At 50.2% G+C, this 26,637-nt stretch overlaps 1 protein-coding gene across 1 annotated transcript in view; it reads right to left on the bottom strand.

Annotated features, from left to right (window-relative positions):
- The window catches only part of LOC149429406 (uncharacterized), a gene marked incomplete at its 3' end in the record, with an annotated part of 129,466 nt that extends 102,989 nt beyond the window's left edge, over positions 1–26,477 (bottom strand). Inside the window, exons 1-2 of the mRNA XM_089666445.1 lie at positions 26,422–26,477; positions 15,599–15,699 (exon numbers count right to left, since the gene is read on the bottom strand). Of these exons, the coding sequence (XP_089522571.1) occupies positions 15,599–15,699; positions 26,422–26,475 (155 nt within the window). The remainder of the gene's footprint in view (positions 1–15,598; positions 15,700–26,421) is intronic.
- Between the last annotated feature and the right edge of the window lie 160 nt (positions 26,478–26,637).

The following is a 26,637-nucleotide window of genomic DNA, read 5'->3' as shown; positions in this document are numbered from 1 at the left end:
CTCGACTACTGCAACTCCCTCCTCACTGGCCTGCCTCACCGCTGGCTATCCCCGCTTCAGTCCATCCTGAATACGGCTGCCAGACTCATCCACCTTTCCAACCGCTCCATCTCCGCCACCCCCCTCTGCCAATCCCTCCACTGGCCTCCATTCAGTGTCCGCCACCCCCCTCTGCCAATCCCTCCACTGGCCTCCACTCAAGTGTCCTCCACCCCCCTCTGCCAATCCCTCCACTGGCCTCTACTCAGTGTCCTCCACCCCCCTCTGCCAATGCCTCCACTCAGTGTCCTCCACCCCTCTCTGCCAATCCCTCCACTGGCCTCCACTCCCCTCTGCCAATCCCTCCACTGGCCTCCACTCCCCTCTGCCAATCCCTCCACTGGCCTCCACTCCCCTCTGCCAATCCCTCCACTGGCCTCCACCCCCCTCTGCCAATCCCTCCACTGGCCTCCACCCCCCTCTGACAATCCCTCCACTGGCCTCCACCCCCCTCTGACAATCCCTCCACTGGCCTCCACTCCCCTCTGACAATCCCTCCACTGGCCTCCACCCCCCTCTGACAATCCCTCCACTGGCCTCCACCCCCCTCTGACAATCCCTCCACTGGCCTCCACCCCCCTCTGACAATCCCTCCACTGGCTTCCGATTGCGCAACGGATCAAATTCAAAATCCTAACACTGACGTACAAAGCCGTCCACCATACAGCCCCGAACTACATCACTGACCTAATATCCAAGTACCACCCAACACGCACACTCCGCTCCTCACAAGACCTCCTTCTCTCTAGTTCCCTGGTCTCCTCCTCCCATGCCCGCCTCCAGGACTTCTCCAGGGCGTCACCCATCCTCTGGAACTCCCTACCCCAATCCATCAGACTATCACCTACTCTCCTCTCCTTTAGGCGCACCCTGAAAACCCATCTCTTCAGGGAAGCCTACCCCACCCCCTGCTAATTGCTGACCTCCTCCACTCTACCTACCACTCCATCCCCCACAGCTATCTCCTCCTGTACCACCATCCCCCCCCCTCCTAGATTGTAAGCTCCAAGGAGCAGGGCCCTCGATCCCCTCATGTTTTGCATTGTATTGGTATTGTTCTGTCACATGTTCTGTCCCACTTTGTAATGTACAGCGCTGAGCGAACTATTGGCGCTTTATAAATACTGTATAATAATAATATATACACACAAATATACACATATATACATACATATACACACACACACACACACACACACACACACACACATACATTCACATCAGTCCCCGCCCCCGAGGAGCGTACAATCTAAGGTCCCTAACTCACATTCATACATAAACATACTAGAGCCAAATTAGACAGGAGCCATTTAACCTACCAGCATGTCTTTGGGATGGGGGAGGAAACCAGAGTACCCGGAGGAAACCCACACAGGCACAGGGAGAACATGCATACTCCAGGTAGGTGGTGCCGTGGCTGGGGACTCGAACCGACGACCCGAGTACTGCCAGGTGGAAGTGCTAACTATTTAGCCACTGTGCTGCCCATATCTGAAGTTCAAACCGAGCATCAGAATGGGGAAGAAAAGGGATTTAAGTGACTTGAACGTGGCATGATTGTTGGTGCCAGACAGGCTAGTCTGAACATTTCAAAAACTGCTGATCTCCTGGGATTTTCACTCACAACCATCTCTGAGGTTTACAGAGAATGGTCTGAAAAAGAGAAAATATCCAGTGAAAGCAGCTGTGTGGACGAAAATGCCTTGAGAGAGGAGAATGGGCAGGGGGTTAATTTGAGAACCGAGATGACCACAGCAGACTTTGCTCTGCCTGTCATAGTCCTCAAGCCGTGTGCAAATTCTTTTCAGCCTACAGAATTGTCCCCTTTCAACAAGTCTAAGGGTAGATGGAGGAGGAGCCTGAACATGGCGGCTGCGGGGAGCGAGTGGCTCTAGCTCGCTGCTAGGACCCGCTTCCCGACCTCCCTAGGGACCCGCTAAAGAAACCGCCTCACCGGAGTCTGGAGGGCAGTGGAGCTGAGCCCGGAGAGCCGGGGATGGCCGTGACATGGAGGCTGTAGAGGCGCGCCGGTTCCCCCGGCGCTGTGTAGAGCTGGGAAGTGAGGTGACGTGGAGGGCGCACGTGACCAGCCGCGGAGGATCTCTGGGGGAAAGCAGAGACCGGTCGGCGTCCTGATATGACAGGGAGCTGTTGCTCCTCTGTTACCGGCTTTTTAGGGCTCATAACCCCCGGCTTGCTGCTGAATATAACCCTCGGCCGGCTAACTGATCCTGGGCCAGGGAGACCCGGGAATACCAGAAGACCCACCCTGCGTCCCTGGGGCGAAGTTTAGAGAAAAAAGCGAAGCACAGCATCGGAGACCCAGAGGACCCCCCCCCCCCCCCAGGACTGAGCTGATGTGAAGGACCTACATCCAAGCCTGGAGCCGCTGTCGGGGTGAGTGAGAGCTGATGTGAGTGTGTGGTGTAATAGACCCCTAAGTGACAGTGGGGGACAAAGGGGCTAAGGAGGTGAGGGGAGGATTCCCTGGGTCAAGAAGAGAACAAAAGAAGAGCCCTAGGTGCTTTAGGAGAACAAAAAAAAAAAAATAAGGAAAAATTATAAGTATATCTGGTCCACAAATCACAAAGGAGCGGTATAACCCCATCTAGAGAATATAGAAGACAAAAGACATATAGAGGATATGAAGAATAAAGGCCCCAAGGGAACAGGGCTCAAAGGGTCTCAAACAGGCACGATAAAGAAGTTTACATCACATGGAAATATTACGCCAGAAAGGGCCCAAGGCGCAAGTGCAAAAGGGGAAATGGACATTAGCTTAGGAAATAGCCCTAGATTATCACTGGATATGAATAGCTCCTGTAACCAACAAATAGCGGTTGGCTTGGGGAAACAAGATCTTGATGGTGAACTACAAGTACCAAATAAGGAGATGATAGAAATGTTTCAAAATCTGGAGAAAATGATAAAACATGAAATGACAGCTATTTGCAATGATTTAGGACATTTGCTATTGAGAATGGAAGAAACAGAGGAGAAAGTTAAAACCCAGGCCCAAACCATAGATAATCTATGGAAAAAAACAATCCATCTGGAGAAAACTCAGAAAAAACTGCTCTATAGGATGGAAATTCAAGAAAATAAAGAAAGAAGGAGCAACCTTAGAGTATGCGGAATCCCAGAGTCTGCAAAAGGGGAAACATTATATGAACTAGTTAATAAAATTTTAAATTTCATAAGAGACAGACCTGAAACAGACGGGATCAAACTAGATGGAGTGTTCAGAACAGGAAAGTTCAAACAAGCGAATGAGAAAGAAAGACCGAGAGATATAATTGTCCAGTTCCAAAAATTTGGGGTCAAAGAGGAGATATGGAAGAAGATTAAGGGAAGATCAGTGATTAAATATGGAGACTTGACTATCCAAATTTATGCGGATTTAACATCAGAGACTCTTTGGAGGAGGAGATCCCTGAGACCCCTGTTGGAGCAAATGAGAAATCAGAATGTGCAGTATAGATGGGGTAATGCAGCATCTCTAACTGGATGAAAAAATGGGGTTACAGCTTATCTGAGATTCCCGGAAGAACTGAGGGACTTTTGTGATAGACTGGACTTGCAAAGAGTGGAGATAGCTGGGTGGGAAGAAGAAGAAGAAGAAGGAAGAGGAGTTACGGCCGATACAAGAAAAGAGGACTGGCAGCGGGTGGGGGGGGGGGGAGGGGGCGAAGCAGGGAGGTCCAGGGGTTGGTGAGAGAAGGGAGAGAGAATTAAGTACATAATATGTTTTTTCCCTTTTTTTTTTTTTTTTGTGTGTTCTCTCCCATCCTCCCCTGCCCCACCCCTGTCGTTGTGGAAGCCCTTCAGGAAGCTCCGGTTAAGGGGGGGAATAAAGGTTATTGTCGAGCCCAATTGACAGAGAAAGGGGATCTGGGGAGGTCGGAGGAGAGGTAGCCGTCCATGGGCGGAGCTTACTCCCAAAAATTTTAAATCAATCGTGGAGTTGGATCCACAAATGATATGTAGGCAGGTTGTAAGCCTAAATATGGGTAGGGGAAAAATAAGGAAGGGGGGGTGGAGGTGGGGGGGTGAGATGGGGATTGGGGGGTGGGGATGGGCGAGGGAGTTAGGGTGGGAGAGAGTAGGGGGAGGGGAGGTTGGGCTAATATTCTGCAAGATAGTAGGGCCTAAAAGGAGGAGGCGAGTTAGAGGAGAGATAGATAGAATTAAGGAGGATGGAAGAAATACAGGTTATAACATATAATGTGAATGGGTTGAACTGCCCTAGGAAAAGATTTAAGTTGTTTAAAGAGCTACACCATAGGGCAACAGCAGTGGTATTTTTACAGGAAACACATTTCGAGATAAAGTCAAATGTGAAATTAAAATCTAAATATTATCCAACATGGTATTATGCTGACTCTCCAATTAAAAGAGCAAAAGGGGTGGCAATAGGGTTGGCAAAGAACATCAGATTTGAGGTGGAAGATAGAAAGACCGATCCGGAGGGGAGATTCCTGTTCTTGAAAGGTAAATTACAGGGAATAGAGTGCACGTTAGCCAATATATATTGCCCTAATAAAAAACCGGAGAGCTATTTGAAGGGTCTGCTGAAAAAATTGATGGACTTTAAAAGAGGGCATTTGATAGTAGCAGGAGATTTTAATCTCTGCATGGACCCACAAAAAGATACAACCTCCCCTGTGCAGAGAGAAGGTGGTAGGTCTTTGAGAGCTTTGAAAAAAGCGATCCACGAGTACCAACTGGTGGACACCTGGAGAATAATGCATATGAAAGACAGAGACTATACCTTCTTCTCCAATGCACATGAGACATACTCGAGACTGGACTATATCCTAATAGATCATCAACTTATAGAACCGTTGGTTAAAATAGAAATAGAGATGAGTACATTCTCAGATCATGCCCCTGTCATAATGAAAATGGGATGGGGGAAACGGTGGACGGGAGGCCTAGGATGGAGACTAAATGAGGCCCTTCTTTTGAACGAGGATATAGCTCAGAAGATTGGGGAAGAGATTAAAGTATATTTTAAAGAAAATGAGACAGGGGAAGTATCGACAGCTACAGTATGGGAAAGTCACAAGGTATATATAAGAGGAATCCTGATTGCAATGGGAGCAAGGAAAAAAAGAGAAAGAAGAGAGAGGGTCAGTGGGCTCCTAAAAGAAATCATGGATTTGGAGCAGATACAAAAGAAGAAAACAACAAGAGAAACAAAACAGAAGTTAATAGATAAAAAAGATGAGCTAGAGAGACTGATGGAAGAGGAGAGGAAAAGAGTATATAATAAGGTACTAAGTGAAAGATATAGATGGGGAGATAGACCAGGAAAATACTTAATGAGAGCTTTGAATAAAAAGAAAAATAGAAATTATATAGAAAAGATAAAAAATCCGAAGGGGGAGTTGGTATATTCAACTAAAGAGATTATTAAAGTATTTACGGAGTACTATAGAAAGTTATATAATATTAGCCCCCAAAGCTCGTCAAAAGAAAATGGAGAGGATATTAAAGAAAAAAGGAAGACCTATTTAAAAAACGCAGGATTACCAAAGTTAAGTGAAATACAACTGAACTCCCTAGATGTGGAAATTTCCCAAGATGAAATAAAAGCAGCAATAAGAAGTACGGGGGGTGGAAAAAGTCCAGGACCGGATGGGTACACAGTTAATTACTATAAAAAATATAGTGAAATATTGTTACCTAAGCTAAAGAAGTATATGAACGAGCTGGGAGGAGGGATGAAGAGTAGAAGAGAATCTCTTCAGGCCCATGTTGTACTCATTCATAAGGAAGGAAAAGACCCCTCTCAGTGCTCTAGTTATAGACCAATTTCATTATTGAACATCGATACTAAGCTGTACGCAAAGGTGCTAGCAAATAGGCTGAAAGATTTAATGCCAGAATGGATCCATGGAGATCAGGTGGGCTTTGTTCCAGGGAGAGAGGGTAGGGACAACGGGTTGAGAACTCTGATGCTAATCCAGAAAAGTAGAAAAGGAAAAGCCCCGGTGGTGCTGCTGTCGATTGATGCCGAAAAGGCGTTCGATAGAGTGGATTGGGGCTTCATGATGGACAACTTAGAAGTGCTGGGGATTGGAGAGAGAATGCGTGAGTGGATAGGTAAATTATACAGGGAGCCCACCGCAATTATTACGGTAAATGGAGAGAGATCAGAATCCATAGGGATGTCCAATGGAACAAGACAGGGCTGTCCTCTGTCACCCCTGCTATATGTTTTGTCATTGGAACCTTTGTTGTCAATGATAAGGAATAGTGGTGCGGTAAAGGGAATTCAGATCGAAAATATAGAACACAAAGTAGCGGCCTATGCAGATGACCTATTATTCTATGTAGGTAACCCCCGAATAACATTACCAAATATAATGACATTTTTGAAGGAGTATGGGGAACTATCAAACTTAAAAATTAATCCAACAAAAACAGAGATCCTGAACATCAATATATTAAAGAGTGAAAAGGAAAAGTTACAAAAAGAATTCCCCTTTATATGGAGAGAAAAAGATTTAAAATACCTAGGGATAAAACTCGCTATCTCTTACAAACAACTGTATAGATTAAACTATATTTCCTTAATAAATGAGATCAAGGAAGAATTGAAAAGATTAGGAGGAAACCCATCATGGATAGGACGTATAAACCTAGTTAAAATGGTAATTATACCTAAAATACTGTATAGATTCCAAATGGTTCCGATCAAACTCCCAGAGGCTTTTTTTAAGATAATAAAAAAAATGTTAACAAGATATATTTGGAGGAATAAAAAACCAAGAATATCATATGAAATACTGAGTAGGACTAAAGAAAAAGGGGGAATGGGACTACCCGACGTCAAGAGATATTATAAAGCAGTAATTTTAGCAAGAATTTATGATTGGACATTTAACCAGAAGGGGAAGAGTTGGGTAAAAATTGAAAATGCACTGAGTGGGATTAGTTTGAGTAATATGATATGGATTCCAGCACATTTTAGAAAAATTAATGAAAACACAAGTAATTACACTCTAAATGTTCTAAGGGTATGGGATAATTTACACAAAAATATGAAATGGGAATTCAACTCTATATTAATGCCTCTTGCAAATACTGATTATTTCCCCCCAGGAAAGGATGAGATATCAGGGAGATGGTTTGAGAGGGAAGATGTCCAACTGAGAGATGTACTGGTAGAGGGGAAATTGAGATCATTTAAAGAACTTAAAGAGAAGAAGGGAGATATTTTTATTAGAATAGATGAGTGGAAATATCACCAACTAAAATGCTTTATTGGGAAATTACCAAAACCCTTGAGATTAAAGAAGGAGTGGAATATGTTTGAAAGGTTGTTAGAAACACGTAGAGATGGGAAACATGGTATTGCTAAAACTTATAGAATACTCACAGAATTAGACACAGACACAAAGTTAATTTTTATAACGAGGTGGGAAAGAGATATGGAGGTGGTGTTAGATGAGGATCAACAGAAAAAGATATTTAGATTGACACATGAGAACGTTAGTATGAGAGAAGTGGAGGTCAATTATAAATGTTTGACACGATGACACATTACACCGAGTATTGAGCACAGGATGAGTGTGGAGAATTCAAAAATGTGTTGGAGAGGATGTGGAGAGATAGGCACAGTGTTTCACATGTGGTGGCAATGTCCGAAAATTCAGGCTTTTTGGAAAACAATAGTTAAATTGATAGAAATAATAACTGGAAATGACATAGGGTTAGACCCAACGATGTGTCTTTTACATAATGTCGAGACAACAGTAAATAAATATAAAGAATCAGGCGTATGGTATTATTTAAATGCTGCAAAAGGGTTGATACCCAAGTTCTGGCAGAAAACAGAGGTGCCGAAGGAGGAAGACTGGATCAACAGAGTAAATCAGATCAGTAGAATGGAAAAATCTTACTATATGCAGGAAGATAGGCTGGGAACATACTATTCGAGATGGGAAAAATGGGAAAAATCAAAAGTGAAAGAGAAATATAGAAAATCTTAAATTAGGAAGTTATTTAAAGTGATTGGGCCTCGTGAGACTGGAAAACTTGCAGAGGGGAGGGAGGGAGAGGGAGGAGGGGGAGGAGGGGAATGAGGGGGGAGGGGAGGGAAAGAAAAGAGTTATTAGAAGGGGTAAAATAGAAATGTTAAGACTACTTAAATGTATTGTGTTTCTTTTTATGAAATTTTTTGTAATAACATGAAAAACCAATAAATATTTAAATTAAAAAAAAAAATTTTAAAAAAAGAGAGAGGAGAATGGGCAGACTGGTTGGAGATGACAGAAAGGCAACAGTAACTCAAATAATCACTCGTTACAACCAAGGTATGCAAAATACCGTCTCTGAACGCACAACACCTTGAACCAGATGGGCTACAGCAGCAGAAGACCACACCCGGTGCCACTCCTGTCAGGTAAGAACAGGAAACGGCGGCTACAATTCGCACAGGCTCACCAAAATTGGAAAACAGAAGATTGGAAAAACATTGCCTGGTCTGAGGAGTCTGGATTTTCCTAGAGATGGTTGTGCGTGAAGATCAGCAGCTTTTGAAAAGCTCAGACCAGCCCGTCCGGCAGCAACAACCATGCCACGTTCAAAGTCACTTACATCCCCTTTCTTCCCTATTCTGATGGTCGGTTTGAAATTCAGCAAGTCGTCTTCACCACGTCTAGATGCCTACATGCATTGAGTTGCTGCCATGCTATTGGCTGATTAGCAATTTGTGTCACTGAGCCATTGAGTAGCTGTACATTCATGTGGACAAAGCAGTCAATTTCCCGGGGCTCAGTGTCTGGTGTGGACTCATCCTGCGGTTTAAATGGACCATTCTTTTTTTGAAGGCACAGTCCAGTGCACCTCGACCTGCACTGCACATCCATGTCACCCGTCATTCATGCGGTTTATGCGGATGAGCAATTTTACTTCCAGCAAGATGGCGCACCACCACACTACCCCCGAGACGTGCCTACCTTGATGACATTCTGCCAGGACGCTGGATGGGGCGTAGAGGTGCTTTTGAATTTGAAACAATTACTAAGTGGGAAAAAGGATCCCCCCTTTTCCCCTTCTAAAAATGACTTGTAAACTCAATCAGGTGTAGCTCATCACCACCTCAATGGCACACAAAATCATTGGACTTCTCCAGAGCTTCCCCCATCCTCTGGAACGCTCTACCCCAATTTATCAGACTATCGCCTACTCTGCTCACTTTTAGGCGATCTCTGAAAACCGATCTCTTCAGGGAAGCCTATGCTGCCCTCAGCTAATAATGGAATCTTCTACTCCTCCTACCAGTCCATCCCCCACAGTTATTACCTTTTGTACCACCAGCCCCTCCCTCCTAGATTGTAAGCTCCCAGGATCAGGCCCTCCTATCTCTCTTGTATTGAACTGTATTGTTGCTGTATTGTCTCCCATTATCTTGTAAAGCGCTGAGCACACTGTTGGCGCCATAAATCCTGTATAATAATAATAATAATAATAATAATATATAAATCCTGAATAATAATAATAATAATAATAATATATAATTCCTGTATAATAATAATATATAAATCCTGTATAATAATAATAAATAAATCCTGTATAATAATAATAATAATAATAATAATATATAAATCCTGTATAATAATAATAATAATAATAAATAAATCCTGTATAATAATAATAATATATAAATCCTGTATAATAATAATAATAATATATAAATCCTGTATAATAATATTAAATAAATCCTTTATAATAATATATAAATCCTGTAGAATAATAATAAATCCTGTAGAATAATAATAATAACTGATCAGCTGGAGTCATTTTGATTAGCTCAGCATGAAAAAGAGCTTTCCTGCAGTATTTCAGTCCCTTGTAGTGCAACTGAAGCAAATGATCAACTAAAGCAGGGGTCTAAAAAAAACTGTGGCCCAAGGGCCGGGTGTGGCCCTTTGCCACCCTTTATCCGGCCCACGGGGCACTATTCCTCCCACTGAGACCAACAATGGGGCAGTACTTCTTCCCATGAAACCAATGAAGGTGTACTATTCTTCCCACTAAAACCAGTGGTGGGGTACTACTCCTCCTACTGACCAACAACCCTGAGGCCATGTTTATTCTCACTGATGCTGAAGCCAGGAGATTTTCTACCCTCACTGGCCCTATTCCAGCCCTCCTAAAGTCTGAAGGACAGTATACTGGCCCTATGTTTGAAAACCCCTGAACTAGAGAGTGGCAAGGCACTGTTACCGGGATAAAGTTGTGGACAGGCACAAGTCAGGAGATGGATACAACATTTCAAAGGCTTTATCAATGCCTAGAACCAGAGTGAAGTCTATTATTAAGAAGTGGAAGGTATTTGGTAGAACACAGACCCTCCCTGGATCAGGACGTCCCTCCAAACTGGATTAAAGAGCCAGGAGGAAACTGGTCAGAGAGGCGACCAACAGGCCTCCCGCAACTCTGAAGCCAAGTCAGGAATTGATGACAGAGAGCGGTCATTGTGGTCATGTGACACCGATATCAAAAATCCTCCGCAAATGTGGCTTGTATGGGAGGGTGCAAGAAAAAAGCCGCTCCTCAAGAAAGGCCACCACTGAGCTTTGCCAAAAGGCACCTTGAAGATTCTGAGGTCACATGGAGAAAGGGGTTCTGGTCAGAGGAGACGAAAATGGAATGATTTGGTCTCAACACTAAACAATATGTCTGGTGGAAATCCAATCCAGATCACTTTCCAAATACCACCATTCCTACAGTGCAGCATGGAGGGGGGATATCCTGTTATGGGGGGGTGGTAATATCCTGTTATGGGGGGGGTAATATCCTGTTATTATTATTATTATACAATATTTATATAGCGCCAAACGGTATGCTCAGCGCTGTACAATAGCGAGGGGGACATAACATGAGACAAGACAGTAACAATACAATACACGAGGGGTTCGAGGGCCCTGCTCTTTCGATCTTACAATCTAGGAGGGAGGGGAAGGTAGTACAGGAGGAGATGGCTGTGGGGGATGGAGTGGTGGAGGTCAGGTGTTAGGTGAGGTTGGGGTAGGCTTCCCTAAAGAGGTGGGTTGTTAGGGTGCGCCTGAAGGTGAGGAGGGTAGGTGACAGTCTGATGGATTGGGGTAGGGAGTTCCAGAGGATGGGGGAAGTCCTAGAGAAGTCCTGGAATTGGGCGTGGGAGGAGGAGACCAGGGAGCTAGAGAGTCCTGTGAGGAGCGGAGGGCACGGGTAGGGTAGTATTTGGGTATCAGGTCAGTTAGGTAGTTTGGGGCGGCGTTGTGAATGGCTTTGTAGGTGAGAGTTAGCAGTCTGAATTTGATGCGTTGGGCAATCGGGAGCCAATGAAGGGATCGGCAGAGGGGGGAGGCGGATGTGGAGCGGTTGGTGAGGTGGATGAGTCTGGCCGCTGAGTTCAGGATAGACTGGAGTGGGGATAGCGTTCGTTTGGGTAGGCCAGTGAGGAGGGAGTTGCAGTAGTCCAGGCGTGAGATGATGAGGGAGGGTACAAGTTGTTTGGTGGTGTCTGGGGTGAGGAATGTGCGTATCTTGGAGATGTTGCGGAGGTGGAGCCTGCAAGATCTAGATAACAGTTGGATGTGGGGTAGGAAGGAGAGGTAGGAGTCCAGGGTGACACCCAGGACTTTGGTGTGTGGGGTGGGAGAGATGGTAGCGTTGTTAGTAGTGATGGAGAGGATGGGGGAAGGGGCACGGGGGGGGGGGGAAAGACCAGGAACTCGGTTTTGGATAGGTTAAGTTTGAGGAAATGAAGCGACATCCAGTCTGATATGTCGTTTAGGAGGTGGGCGATGCGGGCGGAGAGTGAGGGGGTGAGGTGGGGGGTGGAGAGGTAAATTTGTGTGTCGTCGGCATAGAGGTGGTAATTGAAGCCGTGGGAATGAATAAGTTTGCCAAGGGAGGAGATGAAGATGTAAAAGAGGAGGGGGCCGAGGACAGAGCCTTGGGGGACCCCGACAGAGGGGGAGGTGGCAGTGTTGTAGGCGACGCTGAAGGAGCGTTGGGAAAGGTAGGAGGAGAACCAGGAGAGAGCAGCGTCCTTGATGCCAAGGGAGTGCAGTTTAGTAAGGAGGAGGGGGTGGTCAACAGTATCGAAGGCCGCGGAGAGGTCGAGGAGCAGGAGGACAGAGTAATGGCCATTAGCTTTGGCGGTTAGCAGGTCATTGGTGATTTTATGTAGGGCGGTTTCGGTGGAGTGTAGGGGACGGAAGCCGGACTGTAGGGGGTCAAGGAGGTTGTAATCAGTGAGGTGGGCGCTTGGGCGATTGTAGGCCAGGCGCTCAAGGAGCTTGGAAGTGAAGGGCAACAAGGAGATGGGTCTAAGGTTGTTAAGGTTAGTGGGGTCAAGGGAGGGTTTTTTGAGTATGGGGGTGATGTGTGCGTGCTTTAGTGGGGAGGGGAAGGTGCCGGTGGAGAGGGAGAGATTTAAGATGTGGGTGAGGGAACGAATGATGGAGGGGGGGGGACTGGAGGAGCTGTGAGGGGATGGGGTCCAGGGGGCAGGTGGTGAGGCAGGCTTCAGTGAAGACCTTAGAGACCTTCTCAGGGGTAGTTGGGCTGAAGGAACGGAGTGTTGGGGAGGTGTTGGTGTGCGGGGCATTAGGTATAGTGGGGGGTAGTGCAGCTTTGAGGTCGGGGGAGGGGAGGGTTGAGGGGTTGAAGGAGGGCGGGAGGCTGTTATGGGGGGTTTTCTGCAGCAGGGACTAGAGCACTTGTCAGGATAGAATGAAAAATGGACGGGGCAAAATACCATCAAATTCTGGAGGAAAATCTACCGCCATCAGCCAGAAAGTTGTCAATGGGAAGAAGGGTTACCTTCCAACATGACAATGAGCCAAAGCACACAGCACCCCCCAGTGGTTGAAGAAGGGGAATGTCTTTGCATGGCCTAGACCAGTAATGGGCAAACTACGGCCCGGCGGACCTTTTAATCCGGCCCGCGGAGCTAGGCTCCTCTCACAGTCCGCCCTGAAGACCGGTGTAGCAAAATCTGTCTCCTATGAGGATCTGTCCCCCTCGACGTATCTGCGCATGTGCCGGAGATCGCCGATCGGCTGCTAATGCCTGAAACTGGCACATGCGCAGATACGTCGAGGGGGACAGATCCTCATAGGAGACAGATTTTCATGCTACACCGGAACGGCGCGGGAACACGGCGAGAGGAACGCGCAGAGCAAAGGTAAGTGAATTGACACAGGGGGGACTTGGGGACTTAATATGGGGGATGAATTACTATAGGGGGGATGAATTACTATGGGGGATGAATTACTATAGGGGGGATGAATTACTATAGGGGGGATGAATTACTATAGGGGGGATGAATTACTATAGGGGGGATGAATTACTATGGGGGATGAATTACTATATGGGGGATGAATTACTATATGGGGGATGAATTACTATATGGGGGATGAATTACTATATGGGGGATGAATTACTATGGGGGGATGAATTACTATATGGGGGATTAATTACTATATGGGGGATTAATTACTATATGGGGGATTAATTACTATACTTACTATGGATGACACATACACATCATTCATCTACTCTTGGTCCGGCCCCCGGGTCCAATATATGAACCCATTGCGGCCCTCAAGTCAAAAAGTTTGCCCACCCCTGGCCTAGACAGAGCCCAGACTTCAACTCCATTGAAAACTGCCGTCCACAAACAGTCACCATCATATGCTGCTGAACCTGAACCGTTATGCAAAGAAGAGCGCAAAGTTAATAGAGACATCCCAACTGACTACAGACAGGCGATCCTTTTTACAACTCAGTGATTGTTTTTGATTTTTTTTTTCTGACATGTAAATACAGCAACAAAATGTGATTTTAAAGGGGGGATTCTTTTCTATACTGTGTGTGTAATATAAATAAAAATATATTTTACACACACACACACAAAGTGAAGGAAATGTGTATTTGCTCCCCCGCTGATGCTGAATGTTCGCCCCTCACACAGAAATGATCGGTCTAACAATGGAATGTTCGGTGTAACACTGAGAGACAGAATACAACAACAAATTCAGCAGAAATGCGTCTAACAAATGATGACTGATCTGCATGTTCATGAGGGAAAGAAGGATTTGATCCCCTTCACAAAACATGGCTTAGTACTTGGTGGCAAATCCCTTGTTGGCAATCACAGAGGTCAGACGTTTCCTGGAGTTGGCCCCCAGGTTCGCACACATCTCAGGAGGGATTTTGGCCCACTCCTCTTGGCAGATCCTCTCCAAGTCATTAAGGTTTGGTGGCTGACGTTTGGCAACTTGAACTTTCAGCTCCCTCCACAGATTTTCTATTGGATTAAGGTCTGGAGACTGGCTAGGCCACTCCAGGACCTTAATGTGCTTCTTCTTGAGCCGCTCCTTTGTTGCCTTGGCCGTGTGTTTTGGGTCCTTGTCATGCTGGAACACCCATCCACGACCCATTTTCAATGCCCTGGCTGAGGGGAGAAGGTTCTCACCCAAGATTTGCTGCTACATTGCCCCGTTCCACCTTCCCTTTGATGCGGTGCAGTTGTCCTGTCCCCTTAGCAGAAAAACACTCCCAAAGCAGAATGTTTCCACCACCATGTTTCACAGTTGGGATGGTGTTCTTGGGGCCATAGGCAGCATTCCTCGTCCTCCAAACACGGCGAGTTGAGTTGATGCCAAAGAGCTGGATTTTGGTCTCCTCTGACCCCAACACTTCCCACCAGTCCTGCTCTGCATCATTCAGATGTTCAGTGGCAGACTTCAGACGGGCCTGGACATGGGCTCTCTTGAGCAGAGGGACCTTGCGGGCACTGCAGGATTTCAGTCCTTGTCGGCGTAGTGTGTTACCCATTGTTTTCTTGGTGACTGCGGTCCCAGCTGGCCGGAGATCATTGACAAGATCCTCACGTGTAGTTCTGGGATGATTCCTCAGTGTTCTCATGATCATTGACACTCCACGAGGTGAGATCTTGCACGGGGCACCGGTCCTAGGGAGACTGACACTTGTTTTGTGTTTCTTCCATTTGTGAATGATTGCACCGACTGTTGTCACCTTCTCACCAAGCTGCTTGGCCATAGTTTGGTAGCCCAGTCCAGCCTTGTGTAGGTCTTCGATCCTGTTGCTGACATCCCTGGACAGCTCTTTGCCGTGGTGGAGGGTTTGGAATCTGATGGTTTGATTGCTCCTGTGGACAGGTGTCTTTTATACAGGTAAGAAAATGAGATTAGCATCTCTCCCTTTAAGAGACTGCTTCTAATCTCAGCTTGTTACCTGTGTGAGAGACACCTGGGAGCCAGAAATGCCGCTGAATGATAGGGGATGGAATACCTATTTCCCTCAGGAACATGCAGATCAGTCATCATTTGTTAGACGCATTTCTGCTGAATTTGTTGTTGTATTCTGTCTCTCAGTGTTACACCGAACATTCCATTGTTAGACCGATCATTTCTGTGTGAGGGGCGAACATTCAGCATCAGCCGGGGAGCAAATACACATTTCCTTCACTGTATGTATCCACACAGACACGGCTATGAGATGAGCAGAATTATGTCGATTCAATTACCTCGGAGTGTCCGGCCCCCCAGGTACGGTGGACGATACCTTGTTGTCTGACACACAGACGGTACGATTTATCTTTACAGGAGCAGGTTGCATCTTGTGATCCTACAATACAGAAAAGTAAAAGCTGATTTGCAGCACAACGCACCACTGACACTTTCCGGCCCCCTTCCAGTCCGGACACTTTCCGGCCCCCTTCCAGTCCCGACACTTTCCGGCCCCCTTCCAGTCCCGACACTTTCCGGCCCCCTTCCAGTCCCGACACTTTCCGGCCCCCTTCCAGTCCCGACACTTTCCGGCCCCCTTCCAGTCCCGACACTTTCCGGCCCCCTTCCAGTCCCGACACTTTCCGGCCCCCTTCCAGTCCCGACACTTTCCGGCCCCCTTCCAGTCCCGACACTTTCCGGCCCCCTTCCAGTCCCGACACTTTCCGGCCCCCTTCCAGTCCCGACACTTTCCGGCCCCCTTCCAGTCCCGACACTTTCCGGCCCCCTTCCAGTCCCGACACTTTCCGGCCCCCTTCCAGTCCGGACACTTTCCCCCCCTTCCAGTCCGGACACTTTCCCCCCCTTCCAGTCCGGACACTTTCACCCCCTTCCAGTCCAGACACTTTCACCCCCTTCCAGTCCAGACACTTTCACCCCCTTCCAGTCCAGACACTTTCACCCCCTTCCAGTCCAGACACTTTCACCCCCTTCCAGTCCAGACACTTTCACCCCCTTCCAGTCCAGACACTTTCACCCCCTTCCAGTCCAGACACTTTCACCCCCTTCCAGTCCAGACACTTTCACCCCCTTCCAGTCCAGACACTTTCACCCCCTTCCAGTCCAGACACTTTCACCCCCTTCCAGTCCAGACACTTTCACCCCCTTCCAGTCCAGACACTTTCACCCCCTTCCAGTCCAGACACTTTCACCCCCTTCCAGTCCAGACACTTTCACCCCCTTCCAGTCCAGACACTTTCACCCCCTTCCAGTCCAGACACTTTCACCCCCTTCCAGTCCAGACACTTTCACCCCCTTCCAGTCCAGACACTTTCACCCCCTTCCAGTCCAGACACTTTCACCCCCTTCCAGTCCAGACACTTTCACCCCCTTCCAGTCCAGACACTTTCACCCCCTTCCAGTCCAGACACTTTCACCCCCTTCCAGTCCAGACACTTTCACCCCCTTCCAGTCCAGACACTTTCACCCCCTTCCAGTCCAGACACTTTCACCCCCTTCCAGTCCAGACACTTTCACCCCCTTCCAGTCCAGACACTTTCACCCCCTTCCAGTCCAGACACTTTCACCCCCTTCCAGTCCAGACACTTTCACCCCCTTCCAGTCCAGACACTTTCACCCCCTTCCAGTCCAGACACTTTCACCCCCTTCCAGTCCAGACACTTTCACCCCCTTCCAGTCCAGACACTTTCACCCCCTTCCAGTCCAGACACTTTCACCCCCTTCCAGTCCAGACACTTTCACCCCCTTCCAGTCCAGACACTTTCACCCCCTTCCAGTCCAGACACTTTCACCCCCTTCCAGTCCAGACACTTTCACCCCCTTCCAGTCCAGACACTTTCACCCCCTTCCAGTCCGGACACTTTCACCCCCTTCCAGTCCGGACACTTTCACCCCCTTCCAGTCCGGACACTTTCACCCCTTCCAGTCCGGACACTTTCACCCCTTCCAGTCCGGACACTTTCACCCCTTCCAGTCCGGACACTTTCACCCCCTTCCAGTCCAGACACTTTCACCCCCTTCCAGTCCAGACACTTTCACCCCCTTCCAGTCCAGACACTTTCACCCCCTTCCAGTCCAGACACTTTCACCCCCTTCCAGTCCGGACACTTTCCCCCCTTCCAGTCCAGACACTTTCACCCCCTTCCAGTCCAGACACTTTCACCCCCTTCCAGTCCAGACACTTTCACCCCCTTCCAGTCCAGACACTTTCACCCCCTTCCAGTCCAGACACTTTCACCCCCTTCCAGTCCAGACACTTTCACCCCCTTCCAGTCCAGACACTTTCACCCCCTTCCAGTCCAGACACTTTCACCCCCTTCCAGTCCAGACACTTTCACCCCCTTCCAGTCCAGACACTTTCACCCCCTTCCAGTCCAGACACTTTCACCCCCTTCCAGTCCAGACACTTTCACCCCCTTCCAGTCCAGACACTTTCACCCCCTTCCAGTCCAGACACTTTCACCCCCTTCCAGTCCGGACACTTTCCCCCCCTTCCAGTCCGGACACTTTCACCCCTTCCAGTCCGGACACTTTCACCCCTTCCAGTCCGGACACTTTCACCCCTTCCAGTCCGGACACTTTCACCCCTTCCAGTCCGGACACTTTCACCCCTTCCAGTCCGGACACTTTCACCCCTTCCAGTCCGGACACTTTCACCCCTTCCAGTCCGGACACTTTCACCCCTTCCAGTCCGGACACTTTCACCCCCTTCCAGTCCAGACACTTTCACCCCCTTCCAGTCCAGACACTTTCACCCCCTTCCAGTCCAGACACTTTCACCCCCTTCCAGTCCAGACACTTTCACCCCCTTCCAGTCCGGACACTTTCCCCCCTTCCAGTCCAGACACTTTCACCCCCTTCCAGTCCAGACACTTTCACCCCCTTCCAGTCCAGACACTTTCACCCCCTTCCAGTCCAGACACTTTCACCCCCTTCCAGTCCAGACACTTTCACCCCCTTCCAGTCCAGACACTTTCACCCCCTTCCAGTCCAGACACTTTCACCCCCTTCCAGTCCAGACACTTTCACCCCCTTCCAGTCCAGACACTTTCACCCCCTTCCAGTCCAGACACTTTCACCCCCTTCCAGTCCAGACACTTTCACCCCCTTCCAGTCCAGACACTTTCACCCCCTTCCAGTCCAGACACTTTCACCCCCTTCCAGTCCAGACACTTTCACCCCCTTCCAGTCCGGACACTTTCCCCCCCTTCCAGTCCGGACACTTTCACCCCTTCCAGTCCGGACACTTTCACCCCTTCCAGTCCGGACACTTTCACCCCTTCCAGTCCGGACACTTTCACCCCTTCCAGTCCGGACACTTTCACCCCTTCCAGTCCGGACACTTTCACCCCTTCCAGTCCGGACACTTTCACCCCTTCCAGTCCGGACACTTTCACCCCCTTCCCCCCCAGGCCAATTTTCAGCTTTCAACGCTATCACACTTTGAATGACAATTGCGCGGTCATGCAACACTGTACCCACATGAATTTTTTTAGCATTTTTTGAGACAGATAAAGCTTTATTTTGGTGGTATTTATTCACCGCTGGGATTTTTTTTTTTTTTGCTATATAAATGAAAGTCCAAAAACTTTTGAAAAAAAGTGTTCTCTTAAAATTTTGCAAATAAATAATATTTCATCATAAATCTTGGGAAAAATTTAATCCGTTATCTTTTTAGTAAAAAACAAATAACTAAATTAGTTTATAACCAAAAAATTTAATTTTTAAACTTTTTTTTACATTTTTATTTTTTTAAATGATTATTTATGTTTTTTTTTTTTTACATACTGTCACCCTAGCAGTGAGGGTCACCATGGTGACACTGTACTACTTGTGGGGGGTGATGAACATTTTTTTTTTACACTGATTGCTGTTACACCCATAAAGGCTGTAAAAGCAATCATTTCTCCTTCTCTCTGGCTGCATTCCTGCAGCCATAGAGAAATACTGTGTGAGCTGTGATTGGTCACAGCTTGTCACATGGTACAAGGCTGTTGTGAATGGCCCTGTACCATGTGATCTCTGTGATCATTCACAGATTTCACACGTAGTAAGCAATGATGTCAGAAGGGACATCTTGCTTACTACTATTCATGTGATCACTGATTGGTCAATCTGATCACATGATCGGGACCTCACACAGAGGTCCTGTCCAACGATCTGTGTTTCTGGAGGAAACAGTGGGCACCGGATCATGGTGATGCTCCCAGGGAGCACGCACAAGCACGGGGCGGGGAGGACGTTTATAAACTGCCACCGGACCCCGCACTGCCATCATCCGGCCAATCAGTGATCACATGCAGAGTAGTAAGCAAGATCTCACTTCTGACATCATTGCTTACTACGTGTGAAATCTGTGAATGATCACAGAGATCACATGGTACAGGGCTATTCACAACAGCCTTGTACCATGTGACAAGCTGTGACCAATCACAGCTCACACAGTATTTCTCAATGGCTGGGAGGGGGTCCAGGCAAACCGCTGACTTCAGAGATCAAATACACCTACGTAGGATCTGTTTTACCTGCGGAAGAGTTTGCCGCTCCTGGGAAATACACAGCTCAGCACACCTCTGTGTATGAGAGGACAGCCTGGGATCTGACAGATGTCTCCACAATTGTCATCTATGTTCTTCAGTACAACCAACCTAACAGATGATTTGCATGTGATCACTACTGGCGGCTATAGCCGCCAGCAGCAATCGTTTTCTGCCGGCAAGGAAGGCTCCCCATCGGCAAAACAATGGCACTGTGGGAGGGATTCCCCAACAACACGGACTTTGTTGATGGTGGAATCACCCGTGGAAGAACGAAAGAAATAGTCTCCTCTATGGCTTGCCCAAGGCCTCACTTATGCAGGCCATAGATGGGTCGAACATCGGCCGATTTTTCGAACGATAAATGAAAAATGGGTCGTTCGTTAAGCCGACGTTACCACCGACGATTACAAAAATCTGCCGACTGAATCATAAAGTTCACCCCATATAACAGCCAAACTTCTGTTCCTTGAAGGTCACGGCTCATGCGCCAATTTTTTTCCGTTAAAACGATCGTCCGATTTGGCCATCATTTCCGCGAAAATCAGCCGTTTTCCGCAAATTTTCCAACATGACCGATAAAGTGCAAAAAACCCGAAAACCGGCCGACCAATTAACCCACTAACAGTGCGAAAATCAGCCGATTATTCTTTCGGATGAAAAATCGGCCGATTTTCGAACCGTCTATGGCCGGCATTAGGTTTAGACCCAAGCGTTGTCCGTTGTGTTTTGCAGAAAACGCACAGCAGTCCATTTCACGTGTTCTCCTATGGGACAGGTTCACGTCTCCGTGTTTTCACCCCGGTGCGTTTTTTTGGAAAGGGACTTTTTTTAAATGCAAAACGTTATGTTTTTGGTTCTAAAGGCTTGAAAAAAGAATGAAGCTGCAAAAAAAAAAAAAAAAAAAATGTAGTGCGTTTTTGACGCATTTTTGATGCGTTTCCTTCTGCTCAGCATTAAGTTGAAGGAAAAAAAAAAAACGCATCAAAAATGCATGTGCAAAAACGCAAAACGCACCGCAAAAATCACTGCAGACACGGATCAAACGCACATTGCATAGGTGTGAACCAAGCCTTCCATGGGCGGCTATCGGTGAAGATTTTGTCAGGCTACGTTCACGTCTGTGCGGGGGGCGCCGCTGCGGATCCGTGCGAAAATCCGTGCAGCCGCACAGAAGAATGCCGACCCGCGGGTGGGTGCCATTACTGCTAATAGCACGCCGCCCGCACTGGAAAACGCAACCGTACTGGGAAACTCGGCTGCGTTTTCAGAAGTGCCGGGACGTCTTCCTTGCGTGTCACGGGGCTCCATTCAAATGAAGGGGCTCTCGTGTCCGCGCAGAACGCATGTATGTGAACCGGGGGTAAAGCCGTATGCGCGGCCCGCACGTATGTGAACCGGTTGTAAAGCCGTATGCGCGGCCCGCACGTATGTGAACCGGTTGTAAAGCCGTATGCGCGGCCCGCACGTATGTGAACCGGGGGTAAAGCCGTATGCGCGGCCCGCACGTATGTGAACCGGGGGTAAAGCCGTATGCGCGGCCCGCACGTATGTGAACCGGGGGTAAAGCCGTATGCGCGGCCCGCACGTATGTGAACCGGGGGTAAAGCCGTATGCGCGGCCCGCACGTATGTGAACCGGGGGTAAAGCTGTATGCGCGGCCCGCACGTATGTGAACCGGGGGTAAAGCCTGATTGTTACCAGCAGAGTGTGCCTTGCGCACAGTGGGGGAGATTTACTAAAACTTTGGATGCCGATTGCTTTCTATGCAGAACTGCACCAGATTTTGCACCCTCCTGTTTTAGTAAATCAGCCCCAGTGTGTGTGAGAAGAGCAGCAGCACGGACACCAGTGGAAATCAATAGCAGGCGTCACCGCTGCCTGCATGTAGGCGCTGATTTGCTCAGCTACTGTACACGCAATCAGGGACTGTGACCTGTCCTGGACGCAGTTCTCAGCACATCTGGCCACACAGACAAGCCCTGGTTAGTCGGGTGCTTTGTATACGCCCATAGCATAGTGCTGCTGTGTCCAGGGGTGGGTTACATTCACGACAGCTGTGATCACTAGTGATTGGCTACAGCTAATCACATGGTACAGGGTGCTGTGATTGTCCCAGGTACTATGTGATAGCTGTGGGTCAATCACACCATAATCAGCACAGCTGTTATGAATTGGCATTGTGATCATGTGATCGCAGTGATCACATGATCACCGGGCCACAAGTACCGTTCTTCACGGGACTGAGATTGAGCACTGCAGTGACTTTTGCAGCAGTTGTTTTCTTATTTCGGGTCACAATCCTGCGCAATGTCCTTTTGGTCAGGTGACCGTGTGAACCGCGTTTACCCTTTGGTTCACAACTATGGCCGTGTTTTGCTCGGGCAGGAGAGACCATTCATGTGAATGGATTGCCGAGCCACGCAGGGAAGAAGTCCCGGCATTGCTTTGGAAAACGCAGCCGAGGTTCCCAGTACAGTTGCGTTTCCCAGTGCGGGTGGCGCTCCTTTAGAACTAATGGCCCCCGCCCGCGGGTCCGCAATTCCCTGTGCAGGTGGTTCTCATGCGGATCCACAGCGGCATCACCAGCATAGATGTGAACCATTTGTTACGCTTATCAGACGCCGTTTTCCCGGAAACTGTTTTCCCGCCGCCATAAACTTTGATCCTGGACCTGGCGACACGGCAAATAAATTGGCAAATCACAGAGGCACCAGCTAAGCGGCACCACCAATTCGCCATCTTTGAAGCTCAGTAAGCTCTGACATGACTCTCGTATTACTAGCCGCGCACGCAGTGAATGAGGAAAGTGAGGCTTCCCACCTGTCAGCTGGGTGTCTCATCACACAGCGGAAACAAAGGAATGTTACATCACTTTCACACCAAGCATGGCGTCACTTTCACTCCTGAGACCATCAATGCGGGGGCCCACTTCCCCGCTGACCACCAATGCCGGGGGCCCACTTCCCCGCTGACCACCAATGCCGGGGGGACACTTCCCCGCTGACCACCAATGCCGGGGACACTTCCCCGCTGACCACCAATGCCGGGGGGACACTTCCCCGCTGACCACCAATGCCGGGGGGACACTTCCCCGCTGACCACCAATGCCGGGGGGACACTTCCCCGCTGACCACCAATGCCGGGGGACACTTCCCGCTGACCACCAATGCCGGGGGGACACTTCCCCGCTGACCACCAATGCCGGGGGGACACTCCCCGCTGACCACCAATGGCCAGGGGACACTTCCCCGCTGACCACCATGCCAGGGGGACACTTCCCGCTGACCACCATGCCAGGGGGACACTTCCCCGCTGACCACCAATGCCAGGGGGACACTTCCCCGCTGACCACCAATGCCAGGGGACACTTCCCCGCTGACCACCAATGCCAGGGGGACACTTCCCCGCTGACCACCAATGCCAGGGGGACACTTCCCCGCTGACCACCAATGCCAGGGGGACACTTCCCCGCTGACCACCAATGCCAGGGGGACACTTCCCGCTGACCACCAATGCCAGGGGGACACTTCCCCGCTGACCACCAATGCCAGGGGGACACTTCCCCGCTGACCACCAATGCCAGGGGGACACTTCCCGCTGACCACCAATGCCAGGGGGACACTTCCCCGCTGACCACCAATGCCAGGGGGACACTTCCCCGCTGACCACCAATGCCAGGGGGACACTTCCCCGCTGACCACCAATGCCAGGGGGACACTTCCCCGCTGACCACCAATGCCAGGGGGACACTTCCCCGCTGACCACCAATGCCAGGGGGACACTTCCCCGCTGACCACCAATGCCAGGGGGACACTTCCCCGCTGACCACCAATGCCAGGGGGACACTTCCCCGCTGACCACCAATGCCAGGGGGACACTTCCCCGCTGACCACCAATGCCAGGGGGACACTTCCCCGCTGACCACCAATGCCAGGGGGACACTTCCCCGCTGACCACCAATGCCAGGGGGACACTTCCCCGCTGACCACCAATGCCAGGGGACACTTCCCCGCTGACCACCAATGCCAGGGGGACACTTCCCCGCTGACCACCAATGCCAGGGGGACACTTCCCCGCTGACCACCAATGCCAGGGGGACACTTCCCCGCTGACCACCAATGCCAGGGGGACACTTCCCCGCTGACCACCAATGCCAGGGGACACTTCCCCGCTGACCACCAATGCCAGGGGGACACTTCCCCGCTGACCACCAATGCCAGGGGGACACTTCCCCGCTGACCACCAATGCCAGGGGGACACTTCCCCGCTGACCACCAATGCCAGGGGGACACTTCCCCGCTGACCACCAATGCCAGGGGGACACTTCCCCGCTGACCACCAATGCCAGGGGGACACTTCCCCGCTGACCACCAATGCCAGGGGGACACTTCCCCGCTGACCACCAATGCCAGGGGGACACTTCCCCGCTGACCACCAATGCCAGGGGCCACTTCCCCGCTGACCATCAATGCCAGGGGCCACTTCCCTGCTGACCATCAATGCGAAGATGTACTTCACTGATCACCAATGTAAGGATGAATTCAACTTAGGAGTGTAAACTGATCCTTGCTGTCCTAATACACAAAAATAAAATTTCCGTGCACCATGCTAACCGCCCACGCCAGGGGCCACCTTCCACGTGCCGACCGCCCACGCCAGGGGCCACCTTCCACGCGCCGACCGCCCACGCCAGGGGCCACCTTCCACGCGCCGACCACCCACGCCAGGAGCCACCTGCCCACACAACCGCCCACGCCAGGGGCCACCTGCCACACCAACTGCCCACGCCAAGGGCTACCCTTCCCAACCGCCCACGGCAAGGGCTACCCTTCCCAACCGCCCACGGCAAGGGCTACCCTTCCCAACCGCCCACGGCAAGGGCTACCCTTCCCAACCGCCCACGCCAGGGGCCACCTTCCTCGCGCCAACCGCCCACGCCAGGTACCACCTTCCTCCGCAGACTGCCAAAAGCCACCTTCCCCACGCTGACCGCCAGGGGCCATCTTCCCCATGCTGACCGCCCACGCCAGGGGCCATCTTCCCCATGCCGACCCGCCCACGCCAGGGGCCATCTTCCCCATGCCAACCGCCCACGCCAGGGGCCATCTTCCCCATGCCAACCGCCCACGCCAGGGGCCATCTTCCCCATGCCAACCGCCCACGCCAGGGGCCATCTTCCCCATGCCAACCGCCCACGCCAGGGGCCATCTTCCCCATGCCAACCGCCCACGCCAGGGGCCATCTTCCCCATGCCAACCGCCCACGCCAGGGGCCATCTTCCCCATGCCAACCGCCCACGCCAGGGGCCATCTTCCCCATGCCAACCGCCCACGCCAGGGGCCATCTTCCCCATGCCAACCGCCCACGCCAGGGGCCATCTTCCCCATGCCAACCGCCCACGCCAGGGGCCATCTTCCCCATGCCAACCGCCCACGCCAGGGGCCATCTTCCCCATGCCAACCGCCCACGCCAGGGGCCATCTTCCCCATGCCAACCGCCCACGCCAGGGGCCATCTTCCCCATGCCAACCGCCCACGCCAGGGGCCATCTTCCCCACACCAACCGCCCACGCCAAACCCTATTTTTCTTCCATAAAAAACCTAGAACGGACAAAAAACGGATGTAAACTGATGAGAAAACAGATGTAAACTGATCCGTTTTTTTTTTAAAAAAACGTGACTGAACTGATAAAAAAAATGTAACATCCGTGTGAATTAAATAATTTTGACAAGATTTTATGCACTAAATACAAATACAGACAAATTTCAGTTTGTTTGTTTTTTTAAAAGGCAACAAAGAAAAAGGTGAAAAAGCAGATACACAACAAGACCAACCAACCTTCAGAAAACCATCTGTGCCAGGCGGGGGGCAGTACTGTCCTGTGCCAGGCGGGGGGGCAGTACTGTCCTGTGCCAGGCGGGGGGGCAGTACTGTCCTGTGCCAGGCGGGGGGGCAGTACTGTCCTGTGCCAGGCGGGGGGCAGTACTGTCCTGTGCCAGGCGGGGGGGCAGTACTGTCCTGTGCCAGGCGGGGGGGCAGTACTGTCCTGTGCCAGGCGGGGGGGCAGTATTGTCCTGTGCCAGGCGGGGGGGCAGTATTGTCCTGTGCCAGGCGGGGGGGCAGTATTGTCCTGTGCCAGGCGGGGGGGCAGTATTGTCCTGTGCCAGGCGGGGGGGCAGTATTGTCCTGTGCCAGGCGGGGGGGCAGTACTGTCCTGTGCCAGGCGGGGGGCAGTACTGTCCTGTGCCAGGCGGGGGCAGTACTGTCCTGTGCCAGGCGGGGGCAGTACTGTCCTGTGCCAGGCGGGGGCAGTACTGTCCTGTGCCAGGCGGGGGGCAGTATTGTCCTGTGCCAGGCGGGGGGCAGTATTGTCCTGTGCCAGGCGGGGGGCAGTATTGTCCTGTGCCAGGCGGGGGGCAGTACTGTCCTGTGCCAGGCGGGGGGCAGTACTGTCCTGTGCCAGGCGGGGGCAGTACTGTCCTGTGCCAGGCGGGGGCAGTACTGTCCAGACTCCAGGAGGGTTCACAGAACACAATTCAGGGAAATTCACCAAATCCACCTACCGGCTTTGGATCTTGCAGTGTGTGAGGCCGACACTCCCCGTCATCCTCCACCATTGTCTGAAGCAAGAAGAAACCACTCGGTTATAATCGGCCCGACTTCTGATCGGCTGCCATTCACTCCTCAAGCATTTGTTTCCATTTGCACCCAGTTACATCCTAAATGCAGGAGGAGCACGGCGCAAAAAGTGAACGTTGACTTTAAGTCACACCCAATAC

This window comes from Staurois parvus, unplaced genomic scaffold, assembly GCF_062004578.1.
Source record: "Staurois parvus isolate SC_StPar_1 unplaced genomic scaffold, SC_StPar_1.0 ptg002713l, whole genome shotgun sequence".
In the NCBI taxonomy this organism is placed as follows: domain Eukaryota; kingdom Metazoa; phylum Chordata; class Amphibia; order Anura; family Ranidae; genus Staurois; species Staurois parvus.
Note: the sequence above shows the minus strand (reverse complement) of the source record. Positions and strands in the feature narration are given on the sequence as shown.